General features: G+C 24.6%; 1 protein-coding gene across 1 annotated transcript; it reads right to left on the reverse strand.

Moving 5' to 3' along the window:
* Positions 1-4,177: 4,177 nt before the first annotated feature.
* On the reverse strand, positions 4,178-27,319 carry LOC145837229 (D-glucuronyl C5-epimerase B-like). The gene is made up of 12 exons (XM_082945020.1): positions 26,939-27,319; positions 25,729-25,929; positions 22,016-22,122; positions 18,226-18,334; positions 15,930-16,063; positions 15,573-15,660; positions 14,464-14,623; positions 12,006-12,171; positions 8,458-8,689; positions 7,217-7,399; positions 6,313-6,434; positions 4,178-6,089 (listed from the first exon to the last, which is right to left on the reverse strand). Exons 1-12 carry the CDS (start codon positions 27,123-27,125, stop codon positions 5,835-5,837), a joined length of 1,944 nt encoding a protein of 647 aa, XP_082801146.1. The 5' UTR covers positions 27,126-27,319; the 3' UTR covers positions 4,178-5,834.
* Between the last annotated feature and the right edge of the window lie 357 nt (positions 27,320-27,676).

Genomic DNA, 27,676 nt, shown 5'->3' on the forward strand with positions numbered 1-27,676 from the left:
AATTTATCTTTTACTTTTTTTTTCTGTTTTATTTTTTGTTTTTTTTACTCTTGTGCAATTTTGTTCTTGTGCAATTTAGTCCCTTCGTGCAATTTTGACCCGTTCCCATTTTTTATATATCTATCATAACTAAACATAATTGGTCGTAGAACAAGACTATTGAATTTAACTTTTTATAAAAATAAAAAAGATAGAAATAAGTAGTTTTTCTGTATAGCTAAAATTTAGATCAAATCTTTAGTAGAAGTAAACTTATAACTACGATATTGCATTTATCATAAAGTTTATTAAAAGTTTAAAAAATAGTTAGATTAAAAAAGAAATTAACTTAACAATAAATAACATTTTATCAATAAAGTATTTTTATAGTAAAAAAAAGTATTATATACAAACTTATATGCTTAACTTAAAAACTACAATTAAGAACTCTTTTTTGAAATCTTTATCTCGCTGAAACATTTAAATTTCATAAAAAAATATGCTATGCTTACAACATTAATTAACTTCCATTATATATTTTAACTAGGTGGGTGTCACTTTTGTCTAATTAGTCACTTTTGCATAAGTAGTCACTTTTGTATAAGTAGTCATTTAGCACGTATTCATCATACCTAGGGTTTCCCAAAGTGGCCCATTGAGGGCCATGACAGAAATTTAGGGGTCATGAGGTAATAATTAGAAACTTACACTAAATATTCTAGAGTTGATGACGAAGAGCAAAAAATATAAAAAAGTTCTTAGTTTTTTTTAATGGTATATTTTTGAGTAATCTTTTTGGAGGGGCCGTAGCTTTTTTAATTTCTAAAAAGCGGGCCTTTTGAAAAATGTTTGGGAAACCCTGCGCTAAACTGACCCTAACTTTGTGCAAAAGTGATGCCGTGAAACAGTGACGATTCGGGCAAAACAGACCCGTGCCCATTTTTACTAGCTTGAAAAAACTTTATATGAATATAATAGTGTTATTAGTTAGCAATCACAAATACCTGGCCCGCGACGTACTTTTTAAATATTAAAAACGCTTTTGAGATGAAATAATAGTTAACACTTACAAAAAGTATTTTAAACTATATAATTTTATTCTCAGTAGCCACTAGAACTTATTAAATGATAAAATTTATTAAATATTAAAATGTTACTGTAAGACAATTTTAATTTAATTATTTTAAATAAAGAATTTCATAAAATTTTCTATGAACCTGCTAAGTCAGCAGTGCTGATTAGAAAAAATATTCACTCATAGAGTTATGTGTTAAAATTATAAATAAAAAATCATTCAAAGACGCTAAAAAACAGTATTTTATGTCATTTTCTTCAGAATTACATTTAGTTTAAATAGTCAGTAAACTTTTAACGATGTGAGTGCACTTATACTTAACATAAAAAACTACTTTTGATTAGGTAAATATGGTGATGCAAAAGCTTTGAAAAAGATCATCAAAAACAAAATAGCTAGTCCCTTGTTCATGTTTAAAGCTGAATATTATTAACCGTGGTAAAATTATTTTTTGAGTAATTTTAATTATTATTTTGTAACATATTTGACCATTTTAATGAACTTTGCAATAAAAAAATTGTAAAGCTTATTTGGTCTATGTAACGTACTTTAAAATGCAATGACTAAATATGAGTTATCAAGTTTTTTATATAATATTAATGTACTTTTTTTGTTTTTTATATGTACTCCATATTAAATTTTATATTAACCACTAATATATCCTTCTTAACAAGCTTGTTTAACATCAGTAGTTTTAGTAGAAATTTTATCATAAGCAAACTTTAAAAAGTAAACTCTTACAATTGTAGTATTATAATACGGTCTAAAAAATACATTGTAAGTCTTAAGTAAATTTTGTATAATTACTGACTAATGTATTAACGTTTTATAGTAGGTTAGTTTTAAGTTTCATCTTAAAACTTATATAAATTGTTCTAAAACTTGCGTAGACCTATTAAGATAATAGAATTCAAACAAACATTAGGAGAAATTAGATATTTTTTTTATATCAAGTAGAAAAGCATGGTTTTAAATATAACCTAGCTATTAATACAGTTATGTCATATAACTAAACCGCAAATGTATGTTATGTCGATTGACCGTCTTGGTTTCACATCATTAATGAATTCCTACTTAGCCCTAGAGCAAAAAAATTGTTAAACACTCATAGTTAAACAAACATGTTTATTTATATAACAAGTTCGAGGGTAATTAAATCTCGCCTATGTTTCAATTACAACTTGAATTAGTACTTCAGTTGACAAACATTTCTTTGAAATTTACTTTATTATGAGAAGTTGATATAACGTAAGTAAAAACGAAATAAATATTAAGAATAAAACATTTTGAAACTGAATAATAAATTAATTATAGCTAAATTAAGTATAACTTGGAGCAGAAGTTTATAAAAACTCCGTCAAGTTCCTTTTATCAAATATTTTTCAGACGGTTATTACACGAAACATATTTACTTGTTATTCATTACAGTAAAGCCAGCTTGAAGTCTATTGACTTTATTCTCGGTAGTTTTTTGCACCGCCAAATTTCTATAAATATCATGAACTTTTTCTTCATTAAAAATTTAAACCTGTATAATAGGTTTCACAATACAAATTGATTTTATAATTTTATTATAAGTTTTTAAGTTATGTAAATTAATCTAATAACTTATACTTATATTTCATAATTAATGATCGCTAAATAATCTAAAGTTTTTGTGTTTTTTAAACCTGTGAAACAATAACTTTCAAAAGATATCAAGAAAACTATTAAAGAAATTTCTACTATTAATCGTGAAAATAATCGTGTTTTTGCAATTTTAAAAACATTTTAATATTTTTTTTATCTTAAATTCATTTTTCTCTATATAGTAGTTTATTGAACAAAAACGAAGAAAAAATTTGCTCAAAAAATTTTTGGTTCAATGACCTGGATAGCAAAAAGACCTCTCGGTCATCGAGTTTATACATCATATTTCAAAAGAAAAAAAGCATAATAATAAATTTTCGACCCTTAACTTTTATATTTAAGTTTTTATAATTAATTATAGTTAATTTTTAGATATAATATACCATTGGCTTAAAGAATTAAAATTAAATTAAAGTTCTAGTAAATGAATAAAAAAACATATACCTCTACTTTGGACTTTGTATTAAACAGTATACACTTTCGTTTAAGAACTTAAAATTTAATGATAATAACTTTAAATGAAACCACCATACTAATTACGATTACTAAACTTTATTGACTGTATTATTTTAAATTTCATATACACTGATATTAATATTTTTAAAAAGGTGTATTTCATATAAATTCTCTTTAAATTTGAATACAAATTGCTAATCTGGTCTCTACACTTGAAAAATATATGTTTACCATATAAAATCGTTTCAAAAAAAAAAGTTCAGAATAGTCTTTAAGCGCTGCAATACACATTATATTTCTTACACTGACGACTATCAAAACTTAATATTTAATCTTTAGTATACAAAAGACTTTTGACAATTTTAAATTGCTTTTTGAAACTAATTAAGTACAGTTAATTCATAATCCAATTATAAGCCTTATTGTCAAAACAATAAATGAACCAACTAATATCAACAATTAAATTTTGGCAAAAGCTATCTGAACATTAAGTTTTATTTTAAACGAAATAAACTAAACTTCAATAAAAAACAATTTTGTTGAGATTAGTTTGTTTTTAAAACAAATCCTTATCTTAAGACTATAATAAATTAATATACTAATACAGTTAAACAAATCGGGTTAAAAAAGATTGGGTTAGAAGTGATCGGGTTGAAAGTGATCGGGTTAGAAATGATCAGGTTAGAAATGATCGGGTTAGAAATAATCGGGTTAGAAATGATCAGGTTAGAAATGATAGCGAGTTAGAAATTATAGTAAACCTATTACACTACATTATAATACTTCTGTCATTTTAATGATAATACTCTACAAAACCAAAACATTGCACTTAACTGCTTAAATTTTTTTAAATATTATAAAAATTCAGTTTAAGCATTGTGTTTAATTAATTTTTTTTTTTGAAGTACGAAAAAAAAGTTTCAACACGTCGTAAAAAAATAATTTTGGCCAAGCAAAATAAAATAAGGCAGAATTATTTTAGTGTATCATATGGTGTAACTTAGTATAAAGTTGACTATAATTGACATTTTACTTATTGACAATTGTCATTAGATAAAAAAGTTTAGTTTATAACATACTCATTATTACTAGCATTAAACACTTGTAAAAAAAGTCCGAAATAAGCTAAAATAAGAAGAAAACAGGACAAAATATAAAATCTTAATTTCGTAATCAAAAATGTTTTAAATATATGACTAAATTAAACAACTAAGAAGACTGATTGATAATAAAATTAAAAATAGTAAACAAATTGTGATCAACTTATAACTGTTAAGTGCTAAAAAACTATAATAATTATTTTTCATAAAATGTTTTTTTTTAAAGTTAACAGACTGGTTTTTAACCTTAATATCTTTACATATCTTTTTAATAGAGACGAATTCATAAACACTGTCTATTGCAAAAATAAAGTTCAACTTAAGAGAAGAAAACTGTTAAACTTAGTGCTTTTAGTTCCAACATAAACGTAAGAGAAAATTTCCTAACACGCAAAGATAAATAGATTGAAATAGCAATTTGTATAATGCGTATTAAAAGTGCAATAAATAACAGAATTATTGAATATACTATGATATTGAAATTGTATAAAAGCAATTCAGTAGTATAATATTGATATAAAAAGTAATGCACGTTTATCACTAAAAATTATGCTCGTATATTAAGACTCTTTCTTCAAGCTTTTAAACTGTTACGAAAATCCTGTTTTTTATGTTTAAAAAACTTTTTTTAACAGCTTACTTTGCAATAACACTTTAATTTATCACTTGATAAGGATATAAACTTTTTTGTACCTGAAAGCTTTGTGAAAAATAAAAAAAAACAACATTAACGAGTAGTTTTTCTGAAACATTTTAGTTTGAAAATGGTAAAGCATGAACCAAAATACTTTTTACTTTGTTAATAAAAGTAAAATGAACTGCTATTTTATGCTTTACAAAATTAGTAAAAGTTTAAAAAACTTGTCTGGAAAACTAATATGTAATACTAGTAGTAAACCAAAGCTTTTCAAAAAACAATTTTTTAGTATAAAGGACGTATTTTTCTTCCATAAATAAAAGGCACTGAAAAGCTTAATGAACTTTTCATAAAACACATAAAATATTTTTTTTAAGTAAAATGGAAAGTAATAAAAATAAAAAATCTAACGCATAAAAGTTCAACTACTACTTTAAAATCTAACTGATATTTAATTGTATTTGAAAATTATAGTACATTTGAGTTTTTTAATGTTTTTAAACGAAAATTATCATTTCTGATACAGCAAAAAAGTTTTTTAATAAAAAGTTATTAAATTTAAACTTTTTAACAGACAATAAATAATAGTTTACTTAACACATGAATTAAAAAACAATAAAAACCTAGTATACAAAGCTCAAAAGAAGCAGTATAATTTTTTTTAGTTTTTGCCTTAGTCATCAATTTTATTAAGATAGAGACTTATATAAAACCATGAACGAACTTATAGTTTTAGAAAGGTATTATTAGAAATACTTAATGAAAAGTTTTTTTTATTGAACACTTGAAGTTTGTTGACAGTAACAAAAAACAGTTTTAAAGATCATTTGATGAATAACTTTGCGTATATAACTGCCTTCACGCATAAAAACAATACTAGGGAAATACATTTAATTATACAATCTCTTAAAAAATAATCACACACATTTTAATTACTACAATTTTTTTATATAATTTCTTAGTTATGATCTGCCACTTTTCCTTTGGTGTAGTCTTGCCAATATTGGTAAAACCGTTCAAAGACAGGATCATCACTGATGGTCATAATAAGAGCGAGCTGTGACAAATGAGTAGCATGGTAATCCCATCTAGCAATATTTGGTTGGACACCTTGAACGAAATGGCGAAGGTCGTAAAAAGATCTGCTACCACCATCATACAGTGGAAGCATTTTACTAGCTGATGTTATTCCCTCGCTGTAAAGCCTACTCACCTGTTACAAAATTAATTACTCTATTAGGCTGTAAAAAAACGTTCAGATCGTAAAAGTCATCTTTAAATAGTATTCAAATAACAGTAGTTTTTAGTTCTATATGACCAACTTTGAAATCATACCGATAACATAAGCTTATATAAACTTTTTAAAAATGTTTCTTAAAATATACTAAAAACTTTTTTATGATAAATTAAGCTTAATAAAAAACAATATGACTAACCAGTTCGTAGCTAGCTTGCAAATCTACGTCGTGAGTATCTTTAAAACTTTCTAAAATGGCTTGTGAAATTTTTCCACTATGAAAAAACTTCTCTTCAATCAAAGTTTTGAAGTCATACAAACCTAAAACCAAATTTATTTACAATATAAATTTTTTATGTTTAAAACAGGGTTGGCTAAGGTTTTTGTTAAGTTTTTTCCAAGTCTTCTGAATTTCTTTTTTAAAATCAAGTTTTTTGGTCCAAGTTTAGTATAAAATTAGCTTTAAGTTAAAAAAGGCTATCTTAAATACTTGTATAAAACATTAATAAGATACTGTGAAGCTACTTTAAAAGCAACTTTTAATGAAAAAATTCGTTACTTTACATGTAATTATTTTATACAGGCTTTTCCAATTTTTTTTGTGATTTTCATTCAAAATTTTAGTCATTTTTGTCAAAATTTCTCAAATTCGATGTTTTTTGGCAAACATACTAAAAGTATACAAATATTCAAAATACAAATGTATCGTTTATCTTTACTAAACAAAAAACAAAACAAAAAAGAGTGCTCAAAAGTGAATATAAGTTTTTTGTTTAAAAAAAAAAGTGTTTTATTTAAGGGGTAAATTTTTATATTAATTATTTTTTTGAGTACTATAATCTGTATTATTTTATTAAATTATCCATGTATCTTTAAAAACTTTTAAATTAAACTGATGCTTCAAAAACTAGAAGTTTTATAAAGTATTGGTTTGATACTAAATGAAAATAAAATTTGTTGTATAGAACTATAGAGTATGATAATTTAAGTTACTCAGAATTTATATAAACTTAGGTAAATTTTAATAAAATATTCAAAAAATCAACGTCTTTCTTCTTAATATAGAAACAAGCGAACATTTCTGTAAAAAAAAACTTTTTAACCTATTAGTGAATAGAGAAATCCATTGAGAACAAACAAAGACGGTGTAACCGGGTATTCTTCATACCAAGGATACTTTTCCATGAAAATAGCTCTCACTCCACCCTTGTTGCTTGGCAAAGTAAAAGGTTTCAAAGCTTTACTCAGTGAAGAGATGTAAGAATGGTTTTTGTATAAATGATAACCTATCAATTTTTATTAGTTACTGTATCACCTTATACCACACAGCTTGATTGATACATTTTTACATTATAAAGTATATAAATGTGCTTACTGTTAAATAAATATGTGTATCTTATAAAGTTAGACTGAACTATATCACTAAAATAAACTTTTATAAAGCAAAAATAAAATTTCATACTTTATTTTTTGCAGAAATTTTTAATTAACTTAAATAAAACGGTAAGTAAAGCATAATAAAAAACAAGAGTAGCAAAAATTTAGTTATTTTATTCTAAAAAATAAATTTAAAAGGTTGAATTAATTTAATGAATTTTTTTTATTTCTTACATATAGCTAAGTGTTGGAAAGTATAAAAACTTGATAAAAAATAAACTAGAAATTTTATTTCAGTTGAAAACCATTGAAAAGTATATAAAAATATAAAGAAACTCCAACAAAAAATTATTAAAGTATAAAACATGATTCTTGTAACTAAAATATTTTTGAGTTTACTATCGAAGTCATAGGAAAGTCCAACATTTTTTATTTTACAAAAAATAACATTGGTATTTTTACAAAAGCTTTAAATATAAACTACAAGCCACTTTTTATCGAACTTAATTTTTCCTTAATTTTTTGAACTATAGATCTCAATTTTTTAGGAAATTTTATTTATACAGTTTAAAAGACTTTGAATGTTGGAATTTTAAAAGTATTCAAAAACAAATAGGTAATTTTTTGTTTTTCTATTTCTTTAAGTTTTTGTATTTCTTAACTTTAAAGATACCTGCATTGAAAAACTTGAAATATTAGTAATAGAATTACTGTAAAATTTGAATCATATAAAAACTATTACTTATAAGAGCAAAAAAAAAAGATAACAGATAGTTTTTCAAATTTGTGCAAACTATAATTTCTAAAGTCCAAAATTTATAGATTTACTCAAATGTTTTACTTTTTTTCAGTAAATCTATAAACAATTTTCTTTCAGCATACGTTTCAAACTAAGTAATCACGTTTGAAACAATTAGTCTTGTAATATAAATTTCTAAAACACTTTTTATAAAAAAATACATCTAACCTCTAACAAGCAAACTCATGGCTTGTCCCTGTCCCATTGCTGAAATCCAACCAGGCTTAAGAGTTTCAAACCCAGGTAACTTTCTTTCAACCATATTTCGCCAACCCCCTGACAATTGATCCTGGTTACTATGCATCCAATTTACTGCATCTCTGAAGTGCTCCATGTGATTGTATGTGGAAATTGTCAAATTATGGACCATCACGTCACCGTAAAACAAAACTTTTGCAACCTGCAATTCAATAACTTTACGTTTATTTTGTTTATGGATAGATAACAAGATCGATAACGCTCACTACGGCTTTGCCACCCTTAGAATTAAAATATTAGACTCTACCAAATCTAGCATGAATGAATGTTTATATACTGGCTTGTTTTATAGGTCAAGCTTATAAAATGTGTTATATATTTAGTGATCTACTGAACCCTTTTAACGTTTAAAATTAAAAAAATGAACTGAAAGATTATAATTTTTAATAATTTGAGTACATGTTATTATGTAATTTAAATCTAAGTTTCATTTGGAACCGGTCTTAGATTTGCAAAACAAGTTTAAATTAGTTCGAGTTTTATAAAATAACCACCAGAAAATCAAAATATTCTTTGTTATTTTAGTTTTGGTAAATAGAAGTCAAACACAGTTGTACAAACTTTTATACAGTTTCTGTAAAACATACATAGTTGCTACTCTTTGAAGCAAAATAAAATACAGCCTGAATAACTGAAAAGTGTTCGAGTCAGGCTCGTTGTGTTATTTAAGCCTACAATACCATAAAAAAAAATTTAACAGTACAACTTAAAACTAAAAGGAGTTACACTACAAAAAATTCAAAAACTAAGTAAAAAAAAATTGATTAATCTGAAACAAATGTATTAAAAAAGAAAAAAAAGGCTTAATTTAATTACTTAAGTCTTTGAAAACGATAAAAGAACTATCCGAGTTTTAATAAAATTTCATAAAAGCTTGAGTAAGTTGTAAATTACGTACATTTAAAACAAATCATTTTAAGATACAAATAGTGATATGAAGAAGGTCGCTTTGTATTTAATGCGAAATAACGGGCTGAGTAACTACAAATTAGCCGGCGTCAGACTAGAGTTTGAGGTTTTTGAAAACATCTAAAGAAGAAGTAAATTAGCTACAAATTAAGCTGAAGTAACTTATATAAATTAAAAATGTAGAAATAAAACAATATGAAAACTTAAACAAATTTAATTTACTATTTTAAACACAATTATCTTTAAAATAAAACAGATTGAAATGTTCCAATGGAGATAAAAAGTTTAAATATTAAAAACACACTTCTTATAAATAATAGTATGAAGTTCTTTAACTAGTTACTTTTAACAATATTTTTTAACTTCAAATCTAGAGCACAAAAAAAGTACTATAAAAACAATAAGTCGTAATAATTTTTACAAGCAGTGTACAATCTTTTACAGAAATACAGTAAAATACTTTTTTGCGATATATAACCGCTGGGCAAAAGTTTACAAAATAAATATATATATATATATATCTACTGATCTACCAATTAAAAATTATAACTTTTTTTCAATTGAGATCCGGCAGATCTGAAAAGGCAATAACCGGTCGGATCCGGATACTAGATATAAAATTTTGAAACCCCATTTAATTAAAAATTTAGCTTAATTCAAACGACTAGTTTTGACAATAATCAATCATTTTTATTTAAAAGTAAATAATTTTTAATTATTTACTAACTATGGTATTCATTTTTATCAAGCTACCTTAGTTTAAACTAATTAAAACTAATAAGAAACTAACTTAAAAAATATATACAGACAAAAAATAAAAACATAAAAATCAAAGTAAGCATCGGAAATAGTCTTTAGAGCTAAGGCTTGGACTTTAATGTGCCGTGAGGCAAGCTAAGTTAAAATAAATTCTTGATCATAAAACTTAAGATCATTAGACCAAAAGCTCTCGGTAGAGTGAGACTGTCGAAAACTTATACGGATACGTCGAAAAATAAGACAGTTGATTTAGAACAAGAACTTTACAACTTTATACTTATTATCTTAAAATGCTTAGATTTAAGAAAAAACGTAAATATTCTTTTAAATGTTGCTTACAAAAACCCTTAAAAATAACCTTCAGTCTAAAATTCAAAGACTAAAAAAGTCTCACTAGACAATATTAAAGTGCTCAAATACTAATGTGAACTAGAACATTAACAAAACATTCAGTTACAAAATGTTTACTAAATTGTTGTAAAACTGTTTCTAAATTTATGAAAATATTTTTTGTAAATTTTCTACTTTATGTTATCTAGCCTAAGAAGAAAATAAAGAGAGGCCCTATTTTAGTTTTTCGAGTTATATGACTTCTATTTAATGTTTGTATAGGTGTGCAAAGTTAAAAAATGGCGTAAGTTTGACATGCTAGTATTCGATAAGACAATTTTATAACCAAAAAGTTATACTTCTTTAAAACCAAAATGAACAACTTTAATACATTCTTAGTAAATAATATATTGGTCTTGGTATGAAAGTAAATTTTGCTGTATAAGACTGAAAACTTAATAAAATAATAAAAAAACTTGTTTTTAATCTTGAATATTAATTAAGTTTACTAATTTCTTTTTTTTTTTTTTTTCATATAATTTAATTTATTTTTATTTTTTACAATCACTTTTACCCATAACCCTGGCCCATAGTCAGCAATTTTTTTATATTATTCTTTTTATTACTTGTTTTTACTTTTGTGCAAAATTGACCCTTCGCGCAAAAATATCTTCGTGCAAAAGTGTTTTCTTGCAAAAGTATCCGTTTATGCAAAAGTTTTTTCGTGAATATCTGACCCATTCCCAAAGAAATATATGAAAAAATGGTAACAATTCCATTTTTATGGTTGAACCAAAAACTAATATTCGCAAAAAATTCTTAAAACTAGTTGATATAGTTTACTAAAAAGAGTGTTCAATTTATTTAAAACGTTAATCGAAACACCGTTAGAATTAATTACGCATTTCTGCTAATTTTAGAGTTTTAAGCGGATTATCCAATTTAAACCTATTATTAGTTAACTTTAACAAATAAACTTAAATTTTAATACTTAATTAGCATATTTAATTAAGAAAAAGCATATTTTATAATAGCTTATTTAATTAAGAGACATAATTATAGTCTCTACAAACCTCTAAAAACTATTTTCGTTATTATTAAAGATAATCAGTCAATTTACTAATTTAAAGAGCTTTAAGCATAGTAAGTTATGTCTATTTTCAATTAACTTATTAAAATATCTTGTTGTTGTGTATCGAAATTTAATCATGAATCTAAAACTATTTTTTACAGTACTCTTAACGTCAAAAAAAATTCTTTAAGTATTTAGATTTTTAGTATACTATCATTTTTAAATTTTGGCTTTTACAAGTTTTAAAATGTTTTCAACATCATAGGTAAAATATTTATTTTTAAATTAGGATCCGGCCTGATCTGTATCCAGATAGTTAGATCCGGTAGATCACTAATATATACTAAAAATAATAAACTTTGATTTTAGTTCACGAAGTAATCTAAACCTTTGTAATGACTATACTCTGTTTCTTAACGCTTTTACTAGTCTTGCTGTAACTCTTTCCCTTTCTAAGATCAATTAGCAAATCTCTAGTTAAAGTCATCCAATCTTGAGACGTTCCAATGCCGTATGTTATTTCGTTCTTTTTCTTATCAAATCCAATCATAAAACTATAAATTTAATTTTGTCTTTTAAATTTTTCATGTCTAAAATTTAATAACTTATAAGAACAAGTAAAGTTATACTTTTACAATAAAAATACAATTAAGAATAATATTTATTACGGAATTATTTTTATTAATTTCAAGAGTTTTCAACATAACCTAGAGTCGTAGACTATGATTTTAAATAGTTATAAGCAATAACACTTAATATACATTTTTTATTCCTTAAATCTTTAGTTAAGAAAGTTATAAATACCTTAGACGAGTATATAAAGCAGTAGTTAATACAGCTAGACTAAAGCCAACTTCATATCTAACAAGCTTGAAATGAAAAAAAAAATATTTATTGAAATAAAATAAAACTAGTAATAAAGCCTAATCAAACACACTAAAAACTTATTTACTTATACTACTTACCAATTTCCTTAACATTTCCACAAAAAAAATTAAAAAAAAATTTTTTTTATAAATCTTAACCTAGTCTAGTTTTATCAATTAAGAACATTTAGCACATAGCATAACATCTCAAAGTTTCATAAACTATAAACTTATTTTAAAGCACCCTAATTTATTTAAAATTTTAAATTGAGCTGTTGATTTTCATGTATTTTGTTTATTTACAGGTTATAAACAAATAGGTTGAAAAAATAAGTTTTAAAAACATTAAAATAACATTTAAAGTTCTTATTTGATTGTTAAAAAATAAAAAGTGTATTTCTTATTTAAAGATCTTATCTCTTTTTACGACTTAATGCAGTGCAAAAAAAGATACATAATTTTAAACACAAGATTTCAAGAAAATTTGCAATACTATTTACAAAAGTTTTATCTTACATGTTGCTTTTTAATAGTAACACAATTTTACTGCTTTCGCAGAGGATAAACCTAATAAAACTTTTCTTTTATCAAGAATTTTCAAATTATTTTAGAAACAGTTAAAATTTAAGTAAATCGAGTGACTACTAATAACAAACATAATAATAATAATATATAAATCAAAAATCTTTTAAGTTTTCTAATGAAGAACCAAGTTTTCAACCCCTTTTTTATTTAGAAGCTGAAAATTTTAATGTAATACTATAAGTGAGTTTCTTATTAATTTGTAATGGAATGCAGCTTTCATATGCCATTTTATTGTTTAATTTTAAATGATGAGTTTTACGAAATGAGCCCAAGTGTAAATTCTAATGTAATTGCACTTAAGACATAACAAAGAGATGACTTGTATAATAGTGATACAGAAGTGGTATTTAGATCTTGTTTAAAGTTTTAATTAGACTCATTTGTAGTACTAGTGTTGTATTTTAATAGCATATTCTATGGTGTAAATATAAGAGTATTGATTAAACAATACTTAGTTGTTTTAGAGTTTTTTAAAAATTTTATTGTTCACATTATTTAAAGTTTTGAAATATTTTTCATTAAACTAAAATTGTTATTAAATCTTATTTATTCTAAGTTATTTATAAAAATAACTTACATTCTGTAAAAGTGTTTTGTGATTCTTTTTTGTAATAGATACATTATTCAAACTGTCTTGTCTGACTTATATAAAGTAGTCTCAGATAAAATTTAGTGTTTATAAGATAGTAATTAAATAAGGTAGGATTTTATTATGATGAGTAGTACCAATAAATTAAGTGTACCAACAAACGTTCCTTGCTAATTTAAGAAAACGTTAAAAAGTAGGCCAAAACTTTAGAATGTCTATTTCTGTTGTCAGTTAGAATTTTTTTTTCAATGTAACAAAAAAGAAATACATTTTCAATTAAACATATAAACTTATATTAAATTCATTTTGCGGTATAAAGTTTTTTTTTCAACATAATTTCTGGACAAAATATACTTTTAGTAAAGTCATCTATCTATTCAAATTTAACCTCAAACATAATCCTTTCATAAAAATTATAACAATTTTGTATTTTTTAAATAATACACCTTATTATTTGTAAATAGCACTTTCATCAATATATTTTAATAAAATTAAGAAAGAAACAGTGTAGGAATTCACCTTTTAAAATTATACCTTAAATTATTTAAAATGTTTGTTATCGGAGTCATAAAAAATTTATTAATTAATGTATGCTTTTACTAAAACATCGTACAATTAGTTAAATGTTAAATAGTTGAAAATTTTTTTTAGAATCTTATAGTTATTAAATTTGAATCTATAATTAGATAATTTAGAAGCAAAAGTTTAGTACTATAAATTATTAAAAATGCAATTGCAAAACTCTAAAGATTGTTTAACCTGAAATTTATGTTATAAAAATAAATTATACTTAAATATTTACAAACTTTTGAGTGGTGTAAATAATTTTATATTGTTGTCTAACACCTCCATCTTTTGTGTCAATATTAACTTGTACACTTCCATTTCCCTTAAACTTTAAGCCTAAACTTATCACATGCTCAATGGTATTACCTATGGATAGGGTTGCTCCGTTCATTTGTTTATCTGTTTAAACATTACTATTAAAAAGTCTATATTTTAATTATATATATTTTTGTCATAACTAATAACAGGGTTGCCACTCTTTTTTCCAAATTTTTTCTAGGTTTTCCAAATTTCTTCCAGGTTTTTAAAAGTAAACATTTTTGGATCTATATTTAGTTTTAAGCTAATTTCTGCATAAGAAACTGTGTTTAATAGTATAAAAACATTGAAAAGATACTGTAAAGTTACATTTATAGGTTTTTTTATAAAAAAACTTTTGATGATAACAAAGAAAATTTATTTATATGATAGATTTTTTGTGTCAAATCAAATTTTTACTACTAAAAATATCAAAATTATTTAAAATTCCAGGTTTTTTCATCAAAATTCCAAATTTTTCCAGGCTTTTTTCAAAATATCTCAAATTCCAGGTTTTTCCAGGTTATTTTTGCCTAAATTGTCAAATTACAGGTTTTTCCAGGTTTCCAGGTAAAGTGGCAACCCTGTAATAACTTCAAAAAGTTAAATAACAATTTCTACGAACTAAAAACAAAAATCCGAATAGTAATGCTTTGAAATGTCCAACTTATACAGTATAGATCAATAGATATCACCCTAAACACTAAGAATTGAATCAAAACTACTATAGCAGCACACCAGCAAATATTTAAATTTAACTTAAACTTCAGTAATGGGCATTTAAATAAGCAGCACAATGATCAAAAATATTTATCTACACAGAACATTTGATAAAATAGCTTAGTTTTGTCACATTATTCTAATAAGTAATTCATTACCAGTTCTTGATACACACTTATTTTGCATTTAACCCATATTAGATACTATAAACTAATAAATTCAAAATCATTGTTGTCTAAATCAAACTTTAACATAGTAAAAACAATAAACAAGATTATTCCTGTTAAGTTGTCAACTTTATCCTAAAGTATTTACATAGACATTAGCAAACCTTTTGAAGTGATGTGAACAACATCACCCAGAACATTATCTTTAATTGATTGAACTTTTGTTGATGAGCTAAGCGACTTCCAGTTACCCTGGAATGAAATATAAAACTAAGCAAACAGTATAATATGATAAATTCAGTATAATTATTAATGATCTACCGAATCCTAGTATTCGGGTTTGGATCCGGCCGGATAATGCCTTTTTACATTCGGATCCAGCCAGATCCTAATTTTAAAATAGTATTCGGATACAAATTTTAGGATTACGTAGACCACTTTATTATTATTATTTCTATTTAATTAAGTTATTCAAGCTTGGTAGAAGAACCAAACTTTTTATTACTTATAAATAAACTAACAAGTGTAGCACCATATTGAGAAATTTGAGGCGGCTTTTGGACAATGTTTTTACTGTAGTGAGATAGTCCGAACTGGGCAATTTGTATTGGATAAAAATAGCCTTTTGGACCCCATTGGGTCGACACTGGAACGCCTTAAGTTTTTTAATACTTCAGTACTTTATTTAGAACATTTTGCGCATAAAAATGTTTTATAAAAATTCTTAACAGTTTTATAACATCTTAATGACAAAATAATATTCTTATCATTGCTTTAATCCAGAGGTTGGCAGACTTTTATAAAAAACAAGACAGTTTTCAGAAATTTCCTCGCGACCTGCAGTTATTTAAGAAAAAACCGTTCGATATATTTTTAAGGAAATTAATCTAAATTATTAAATAAAAACTATTTCTAATTTTAGCTTTAGAAGCTAATAGCAATTATTGTCAATACAAGTACTATAAAAAATTCAAAATAACTTTAGAGATAGAGGCGATTAAATTTAGAGCGTTCAATAGGTTCTTTACTGAAAACGCAAACTAGAAGAGAAAAAATAGACTATTTCACTAAAAATCTATCAGTTTTTGAACAATTCTTTTATATTTTTCTCAGAATAGTTTTTAATAAGTTTTGAAAAGTTTGTTTAAATTAAAATGATCTAAAAATGGAGGAGAATATTGATTTTTAGAAAATTTTTTAAAATTCGGAGAAAATTTGCTTTAAAATTTTTTTATATCATATGGTTGTAACAAATTTTTTTAAATAAAATGTTATGTCTCAAAAGTTAGCTGAAATTTGTAGTTCCATCAGAAGTATTTTATCGTATATACTCTAAAATTTGAATTAAGAACCAATATTAATTTTTGTAAAAAAAAATTTTGGACACCTATATGTTCTTAAACTTTATATAGTTTTTATCAAATCATGGTAATTTTTTTCAAGACTAATTTAAAGCTTATTTTTAACAAACAAATAAACCTTTTTTTTACCAATTTCCGCAAATAAAATCATACATAAGCATAAGGGTAGTTAATGCAGATCAAAACAAAGTTATCAAATATCTGCTATTTTTTATTTATAACCTAAACTTATTTTATCAATTATATAATACTTCTTAATTTATTTCTTATACTTAATTCTTATTCTTAATATACCTTTATTTAACTTTATTTAAAAAAGTATTAAACTTCAAATATACAGTTAAAATCTATTCAAAAAAAGATTACACTTAAAACTTTAATTAAACAATAGAAATCTGATATTTGGACTCCTAAATTTTATAAAGTTCCTATGTAGGTTTAGTGAGATAAATATTTTTTATTATATTTTCAAGTGTTACATATAGCTTTATTGCTTAACTTGATTAATAAGTAATTAATCACTATAGTAATTTTAAAAACTTGTACATCTAATTAGTATAGCTTAACAACTTTTTATGTAAATTTAGATGCAAAGTATTTTTTTTGAGTAGTGTATGTTTTTGAAACTTTAAAAACCTTGTAAAAGTTTAGAACAAAGTTAAGGCCATAGGGGGTTAATTTTTTTTTTTTAATAAACTTTGACTTTTATATGAAAGCTTTAAGTATAAACTACAAGCCAGTTTTTATAGAATTTAAAAATATCATTTAACTTTTGAGATATTTAACTTTTTGTAAAAATTTTCCAATATAAACGTATGGACCGCAAATTTTTCGAGGTCAATTTTCTCGGAAATTTAAAAGTTTACTAAAAATCTATCTCTTCCTTCATTTTTCAAGCAATCTTCTTCAAATTTTCAGGAAACGTTCCTTATAATAAAAGGAAAAAACGTTACTTTAGAATTTAAATAATTTTAGAAAAATATAATTTTTATCACAAAAATTAAAAAAATAAAGTGTTTTTTTTTCAAAAAAATTCATTTTTAAATAAATTTTTTTAAATTCCAAAGTAACGTTTTTTTGTTATTGTATAAAGATTAGACTGTAAAAGTTTGAGAAAGATTGCTTGAAAAATGTAGGAGGAGATAGATTTTAAATGAAATAGTCTTTTTCCGCTGTTTTAGTTTTCCCTTCCTATGGGGAATCTATTATGCGGCCCGACTTTGACTGGTCATATCTCAAAAAATAATTCGAATTTTTAAAAACAATAAAAAGCATCTTGAAGCTTAGAAAAAAACTCTATAAAATTAGATCAACTTGTAAAAAACATGGTTTACCCCCCCCCCCCCCCCCCTATGGCCTTAACTTATGGTTTTATCGAAACAATTTATTTATTTTTTATCAATAACATTAACTATTATCATGTAATAAATTGTTTATGCTTATCTTCAATACTAACCTTTTCTAGCAGAAATGCATTTGACTCTATCTCTTACTTCAACGTTATAAGACTCAAAAGTCATGAAAACCCCTTTGAAATTGTACTTGCTGGGCATTTTTTTTACTTCCTACAATAAAAGTATAAACACTTCTATTTTGAGAGAGTAAAACACATTTTATTAGTATAATCAATGAGATTTAAAACTACTACAAAGTTGTTATCTTTAAAAAAATAAAAAAAGTTAAACTAGAGAGTAAAGCGTCTCCAGCACAATTTATTTTCACGTTAGGTCTTTATAAAATTAAATATACAGTAGACTACCGCTTAAGTACGCAAATTGAACCCGACCAAAAAGTGCGTACTTAGCACGTGTAGTGCGTACTTTTTGATGACATAGTATAATATGAAATTTAGTTGTTTGTTATTTTTCTTACAACTAGCCACATATTTTGTTTTGTTAAAGGGAAAGTACCAAACTACATTGTGTTTACCAAACATTTTCAAAAGATCAATGTGTGTACATTTAAATTAAATTATGACTTAACTATGTTGTATTTGTTGGTTTTTTTAACTTTGTCATCTAGATTTATTTATTTTATAGCATTACAGCTCAAATATCAGCATTATTTTTACTTTTCTGCAACCACTACATTAGTATTTAGTTTATTAATATTTAATAACAGGGCTGTCACAATCTCAGGCCACTTAGACTACTCAGGATTACTCACCCTAGTATAAAAATTGTGAAAGTCTTAGGCTAACTCAGCAGGTTGGCCATTCTACCTGGAAACATAAAATAATCTGGAAAAACTTGATGATTGAAAATTTAGGCAAAAAAAACTGGAACTTCTTAGAAGTTCTAATATAACATCCTTTATTTTGATGAATAAAAATCTGTGAAAGCAATTATTCAGATTATTTGTTTATTTAAATTTGGTATAAATATTTAAAAAAATTATAAAAAATTTAGAATTTTTTTGTATTTTTGGATAAGTGCGTACTTAAGGCGGAGTGCGTACCGAAAAAAGTGCGTACTTAAGCGGTAGTCTACTGTATTGTACAACTACCAATTGACTCAAGTATAACTGACAGAATTGATAAATTCAAATACAATAATAATTAAAATAAATTTCTACAATACTTGTTCTTTATTGAACTATGTTCTTAAACGAGCCATGGAATTTTATAAGCTCTAGTATGTTGCTTCTACCATTAGTATCAACAAACATCATAAAAAGATCCTTTAAACACTCACAGTGAAGAAAGTAAAATATTTAAAAATTTAAACTAATTGTTTGTTAATAAATATCCTAGCGAAGCATTTTCGCTGATATATTATTTAATAAAAGTTTATTGCAAACAAAATACAAAATAGGAGTACTTTTCGGACACGCTCTTCAGTATTTTTTCGTGTCAAAACAAGCTGAAATAATGATTTACTGATAAAAACTAATAAAACTAAGTATTTAAGAAAACAAATTAAATTTAACACAATAGTAATAATTAACAAATTAAGGCAATCGTTTAATCAGAAATAATATAAATGTAACACAACTTTACTAATCAACTAATTTAAGTTCAACGAATTAAACAAAATGGTCGAATAAACAAATTTCTTTTGTTTACAGAGATCTGGCTTTAAGCTTAAAATGTATATAGCTTCTAAAGTTTTTAGGTGAAATTCATTACGAGCAACTGATATTATTTTGAAGTGATCCACTTTATAGTTTTCGACACACTTAGGATTAGTAATCAGGTGTTGGCCAATCGCTGAACTACTATTTAGTTTTTTCAAATCATCAAATTTCTTTTCATCGTTACATGACTTTATCTTGTTTAAAAGGTTTTTTGGTATGTGTTGGTTAATTCTTGCAATCAAATTGTTACTCGTTCTACCCACGTATGTTTTTTTACATAAACATACAAATTTATAAATTACATTGCTGGTGTTTAGGGTGGGTAATTTATCTTTGTTTTTAATCTGAAACAGTTTATTGGTTGAGTATACTATTCGTAAATTAACAGATCTATAGCCATTTTCTACTATTTTCTTCAAATTATTATGCAAAACTGTATTCTGACTGTATGGCAACTTAAGGTATACCGGACATACGTGGGTAGAACGAGTAACAATTTGATTGCAAGAATTAACCAACACATACCAAAAAACCTTTTAAACAAGATAAAGTCATGTAACGATGAAAAGAAATTTGATGATTTGAAAAAACTAAATAGTAGTTCAGCGATTGGCCAACACCTGATTACTAATCCTAAGTGTGTCGAAAACTATAAAGTGGATCACTTCAAAATAATATCAGTTGCTCGTAATGAATTTCACCTAAAAACTTTAGAAGCTATATACATTTTAAGCTTAAAGCCAGATCTCTGTAAGCAAAAGAAATTTGTTTATTCGACCATTTTGTTTAATTTCGTTGAACTTAAATTAGTTGATTAGTAAAGTTGTGTTACATTTATATTATTTCTGATTAAACGATTGCCTTAATTTGTTAATTATTACTATTGTGTTAAATTTAATTTGTTTTCTTAAATACTTAGTTTTATTAGTTTTTATCCGTAAATCATTATTTCAGCTTGTTTTGACACGAAAAAATACTGAAGAGCGTGTCCGAAAAGTACTTCTATTTTGTATTTTGTTTGCAATAAACTTTAATGTATAAAAATTGTGATTTTTATAATGGAAAAACCATTATTTCAATATTTAATAAAAACAATAAATAAAATAATAAATTTACTGTGAAAATATATTTTTATCATATATTGCAGAATTTACTTCGCTAGGATCTTTATTAATAAACATTTAGCTTGAAATTTTGAATATTTCGATTAAAAAGTATGAGATTTCTGATATGGAAATATCAATATGTATAAATTAATGTATTTTAACAGTCATATTTTCAACTTTAATCAATAAAACATACCAGCTATTACAGCATGTGTATTTGATATATTTATTTAAAACATCAATTTTATATGAAAATACCCCTTTAAGTATATATAACTAAGTAAAAATTGTAACAACTCTTGTCAATTTATTAAATACCAAAACTATTTGTTGAATTTTTGTTAAGTTTATATTTTTAAGTAAGTATAAGTTTAACTTCTTATTGAGTCTACTATAAAAATTAACAATTTTTAAACTATAGGTACAATTAATTTAAAATTTTACTATAAACAGGGTTGCCACTCATTTTTTCAATTTTTTTTCCAGGTTTTCCAATTTTCTTCCTGGTTTTTAAAAGTACACATTTTTTGGTCTATTTTTAGTTAAAAAAAGATTAATGTAAGAAACTGTGTTAAATAGTATAAAAATATTGAAAAGATATTTTAAAGCTACTTTAAATATATTTTTTAATAAAAAAATATTGATGATAACAAAAAATTTCTATTTATATGATAGATTTTTTGAGTCAAATTGAAATTTTACTGCTGAACATGTGAAAATTGTTAAAATTCCAGGTTTTAATACTTAAATTTTAAAATTCCAGGTTTTTCCAGGATTCCAGGTGATGCGGCAAACCTGTATAAATTTTAATATAAAATATACTCTATGCCATAAAAACATAGTTTAGGTTAGAGAAATTTATACTATTGTGAGCTGGGAAAGTATTTTTTTAATTTTGAGCTAGCTTAAGTTAGCCTGACTAGGCTAGGTAATGCCATCACTGTATTTGGTTTATAAACCGTTAATCAACTTATAAAATAAAACCTATATAGTTTGAAATTCAAATAATAAATCAAACACAACAACTATCAACCACTAATTACAAATAAGACTTTACAATTTAACCTTTGCATAATTTTGATTGAACTCAAATCGATTATAGCTGTCGTAATTCTTCATTTTGCCGTAAACTTCGTAGTAACTTTTAAGAAATGTCCAGGGCATGTAAACACCTGCAAAAATAATCTTTAATAGTACAAAAAACGAAATTATAATGTTTCTGAAATTATAATTATAATGTTACTGAAATGTTTTCGCACAAAAGTATACGTTTCTGCAAGTATGCAGAAACGTGCCAGAAGCTTACGTATAAGGTCTAATGTTAAATTTGCTTTAAAAAAAATGTTTGACCCCCCATACCCTTAATCTAATAAGCAAAAACAAACTATGTGATATTGTGCTTGCAAATGATCATTGACAAAATTTGAGAAATGTGTAGCTGAAATAATAAAGTTGGTGGCTATAATCAATGTTCCAATGGTTGAAAAAGAAAGTCCAATGATTGACATCAAAGATTCAAGCTATCAAAGTGGAATATCCAGTTTTAAAATTTGAGCATCTAGTCAGTTCGAAAATCGAAGATTTAAAAGACCCAGTATTTTGGGAGCTATCAGTCAACATGAAACATCCAGTCAATGTGAACCATCCAGTCAACCTGAAACATTTGATTATAAGGAGTATTTAATTTCTATTTTGAAGTTGGTCAATAAGGAATATCCAAGTAGAAGATCTAGTGGTCTAAGCTTGTTAGAGGAATACATTTACATGCTAAACATTAGTTATAACTTTGCTTACAGCAACAATAGTTGTGCTTTAGAAAGTGAAAGGCATAAGTGTTTTCCAGCTTGCTGTATGTGTGATAGTTGTGAAAAAAAATATTGATATTGTAAATTATTGGATTCACATCATGATGAGCTTCAAGAGAAATGGGTTTGTATAAGAAAAAAAAACTAATCAGCAACATTATGGGCTTAAAATACCTTTTGGATTTAGAAGGACATTAAGATGTAATTTCCTACTAGCAGGTAGTGGATCTATTGATATAAAGTTTAAGAGTTGTCCCCTGTATTACAGCCTAACTTTTGAGAAGAAGCACAACAACAAGGTGTACTTAAGGCAGCAGCACGGAAAGCTAAAAAGTTTTAAAGCAAATAATACAACAAACATTTTCCTACACAGACTGCACTCCTTTCTAACCCTTAAAGGTAGACCAAAAAGCAACATTTTAAATGCAAGGTTTACAACAAGTTGTTTATAGAGAAGAAGTTGATTGAGACCACAAGGGAAGGCGCACCCATGTTTATTAGAAAAACAAAAAAGTTAGTTTGTGGCACAACTTTTTAATACTTGTTGCGCAACTATATAGTTTGATTTTATTTTTAAATTACTATGAGCATGACTTTAATTTATTCCTAGTTATTTTAAGCACTTTACACACCAAATTTGTTATGTAAATAAGTAAAATAACATTAGTCTATACTTTTTTTCAAAAATTCTAAAACTTTTTTAAAAACTGTGGCCTACTAATGACTTTTCAATCTTATATGCCCAGCGCCTCTCCTTAAAAAAGACTATTGATCTTTACTCCATACTTTCAAAAGGTTGTAAGGAAGTCCGACATATTTTTTTTACAAAAATTAGAAAGCTTTAAGTATAAACTACAAGCCAGTTTTTATAAAATAAATAAATTCAACTAGATTTTTTAGGTATAGACGTTTTTGTAAAGTGTTTCCAATACAAACGTATGGAACGCAAATTAAATTTTCAAGGTCAATTTTCTTGTAACTTTAAAAATTCACTAAATTCCTCCTTCATTTTTAGAGCTAGAAACTTTAATTTTTAACAAAATATTTCTTTACAACTTAAAGGACATTTAAAATTTTGTTTTTAAAACTATTGAAAAATCAAAATTTTAGATAAAAAAACTAACAAAAAAATAGGTTGTTTTTTATAATAACATTTTAATTTTTTTTAATTAAAGACATTCTGCAAAAAATCGACTTAAGTATTAATAATGGACTTACTGAGAAAATTTAAATATGAATGGTAAAATAAATTAAAGAGGAGATAGATTTTAGTGAACTAGTCTTTTGTTGCTTTTTTAGTTTGTGCCTTTCATTAGGAACCTACTGAGGTCACAGACTTACATTGTTTATATCTTGAAAATTACTTAGAATTTTTGTTAAGCGGTTAAAACGTCTGATAGCTCAGATTAAACTGTACAAAATAAGTTCAACTTGTAAAAATCAAGGTGGACCCTCCCCCCCTTAATTAATACATTAATTTTGAAATACATTTTACTTGCTTCTAACTAGAATTTTACCTGATAAGTCTATGATTATATACTATAAGCACTGATAGAAGGATAATTAAAATATAAGAACAAAATTATAAAGAAAACTCAATTCATTTTACTGTTTATGTTATTACCATTTAATTTTATTATTTAACATTAAAGTTCTGTATTAAAGCATAGGTAAAACAAAAAAGGCAGAATATTTTTCTATTAATTGAAATTAACACTATAGTAAAATATTTTAATTAATAAAAAATAAATAATTTATGGCAAAGCATAGAAAAAAGGCCTTTTTTTGAATACTTAAAAAAAAAATTAAAATTTCCTTCAGATAGATTTTCTAAAACTTTAAAAGGTTAGACTGAGAAATTTTTCAAAATATTTTTTTTAATTTGTAGGAAAGATAGATTTTTAATGCATAGTCATCTTTGCCTTTTTAGTTTCAACTTTCCATAAAACCTTTTGAGGTCTTCAACTTTCATTGCTTGTAACTCAAAAATAACTTCAAAAATTTTTAATATTAATAAAAAATAAATTGCTTTAGGGCATAGGGGAATAAATTTAAAATAATTGAAAAATATAAACATTATAACAAAAAACAAAAAAAAAATTTTTTTATGTTTTTGTATAAAATTTTTTCATTTTCTTATTTCTTTTAAACTCCTTCTGACAGAAATTTCTAAATATATCAAGGAACTCTTCCTGAAATTTTGAAGTGGTTATCTCAAAAAACGTAGGAGAAGATAGATTTTTAGTGAAATAGTCTATTTTTGCTGTTTTAGTTTGGGCTTCCCATAAGGAACCTATTGTTGCCTCCAACTTTAACCGGCTATATCTCAAAAAATATTTTGAAGTTTTTAAATCTGTAAAAAGCATCTTTTAGCTTAAGAAAAACTATATAAAATAAGATCAAATTGTAAAAAAATTGTTTTTAAAATTTTTGAAATATATTGCTTTATATAAAAAAAATCAAAAAAGTTGTTGATTTTAAAATTAAAAACAATGTTAGAAAATAGTCTTAAAAGTTTAAGTAATTTGCTTAAAAGTTTAGGAAGAGATAGATTTTTAGTTATTTTATTTTAATTATTTTTATTTTTAACTGTAAAAATATTCTCTTTCTAACGTTTGTATAGGAAAATTTTCACAAAACTGATTATATCTTAAAAATTTATTGACTTTATCTGTCTATTAAAAACAACCTTATGGTATATACTTAAAGCTTTCAAGTTAGAGTCAAAAGATATTGTAACCTTTTTTTAAATTATCTCGTAATTAGTAAATAGTTTATTAAATACATATATAAATTAAATTAACATTATTTACTATAAATTAAATTAGTTTTATAGATATTTTGTTATTAAGCCTTTTTAATACAATTAAGATTGTATGTTTAAAACTGTAGAAAATTCTTATTTTAATTAATAAATGATAAGTCAACAAAAAATTGATTTCTTTAATTTGACTAATACAAACAAGTACACACCGTTTTCATCATCAACATTTTCTTCTTTATAACACTTTACAGTTTGCTTCCCATTGATCACACACTCAAGTGGTAACATGACTTTGTTGTTATCTCCATTGAGTATTGGAGGTTCATCAGCAATCTGTTCTTCTTTTTCATGTTCCTTATACTCTTCCAACCAATCTTGTTTTAGTTTTTCAAGCTCTTTTAAGGATATTCCTGTTTAACAATAGTTTTTCTAAAACTATGTTTTAGAGATAATACAAACTACATTGACATTAATTTTTAATTTTAACAAATTATACAGCATCCTTTCTTTATTACTAACATATGTTTCAGGGACATAAACATGTGTTAGTGTAATAATGAAAGGATACTGTATAATTTGTTATTATTATATACTCCAGTGAACTTGTTTTGCTAAGATCTTTTGTTAACAAGGGCTTAAATTTATAGTTTTATATAGTTAGACATTAGTTTTTATAAATTAAAAATTACTTCTTCACATTAAGTGTTAAAATTTTAATTATATAATTCTAAATGACCAAATATTCAAAAATTTTTTATTCTTTTAATTGTTACATTATTTACAAAAAAACAACTTACACAAATTTCATGTAACAAAAAAAAAATTTGAGGAAAACAATGATTTTTGTAACATATTTTGTATCTTGGGTATTTTAAGAATAAACTAAAAATTTAACAGAAAATTATTTATCTTAATATATCATTAGTTTAGCTAAACGGTAGGTACTAGAAAATGTATGTACAATCAGGTATAAATACAAAAATTAATTAAGATTTACACATCAGTACATGAACATAAAAACTTTAGTTCTATATTTAAAAGAATAGAAACTTCAACTTGAAGCAATAATACTCACATATACTTTAGCTTAGTTTTGAAAATGTATACAAAGATTCATTGATATATAAATACATACTATTACTAATAGACTATAATTAATGTTTTTTAGTATTTAAGTTAAAAAATCATTTAAGAATAAGATAAATTAAGTGAAGATAAAACAGAAATATTTTTATTTAATTTTACTGAGCAAGTGGAAATTATTATACATAATGCTAGTTAAAAACTGAAAAAAAAAATAAGAAAATATTTTGATAAGTTACCAATTTTGTAGATGAAAACTTATTTTTAGGACAATATTTACTTTTTAATTTAAACCAATTGTCAAAGTTATGATTCATTGACAATTACTAAACTCACCTTTGTTGTCAGAAGACTTTTCATAAAGATCTTTAGTAGGACAAGTTATTTGATGGTAAGATATTGTTAGGTAACAAAGAACTGTCAAAATAAGTAAAATAAACACATAGAACATTTTCCTAGTTCCAAGCATTGTACGAAGAATTCTCATAATATTATTTTCTGTAAATCTTTCATAAAAACTCATGTATCATATCCTTTTGACCAGTTAACAGTACTATGAGCTTTTTAGGGAAGTAAAGGTCTGAAATTAGTTTAAAACATTACTTTAAATAAAATCTAAACAATAATAATCATTAAGAAAATTTAACTAAAATAACTATGGGTTGATGGTGTATTTTTTAAATTCTTGAGAAGAATTCACTTTTAACTTAGCACAAATTTTATTTGCAAGGCAATTCATAATAATAGAAGTTATATATTAAGTATTTTTTAAAAATAATAGAATAAAATTGTCTGCTCCTTATCATGGACTTAGCTTGAAAGCTTTTTCAGGAATTTTATAAAAATGTTCAAACTTTAGACACAATTATTTTCCTTATCTTAATAGCTAATATTTTTTTTTTATTCTAAAGAATGGTCCTTTGTCTTTAATTCAAAAAAATTCATTGAATTGAGGTTTGAATTTTTGAGTGGGGCCCATTTAAAAATGTTGTTTTTTTTTCTACTTTTTTATTTATACAACCTTTTCTCCAAAAATCATAATTTTTTTTCAATTTTTTTTTTAAGCATACTTAT

This window comes from Thalia democratica, chromosome 5 (assembly GCF_965202585.1).
Source record: "Thalia democratica chromosome 5, ktThaDemo2.hap1.1, whole genome shotgun sequence".
Classification (NCBI taxonomy): Eukaryota; Metazoa; Chordata; class Thaliacea; order Salpida; family Salpidae; genus Thalia; species Thalia democratica.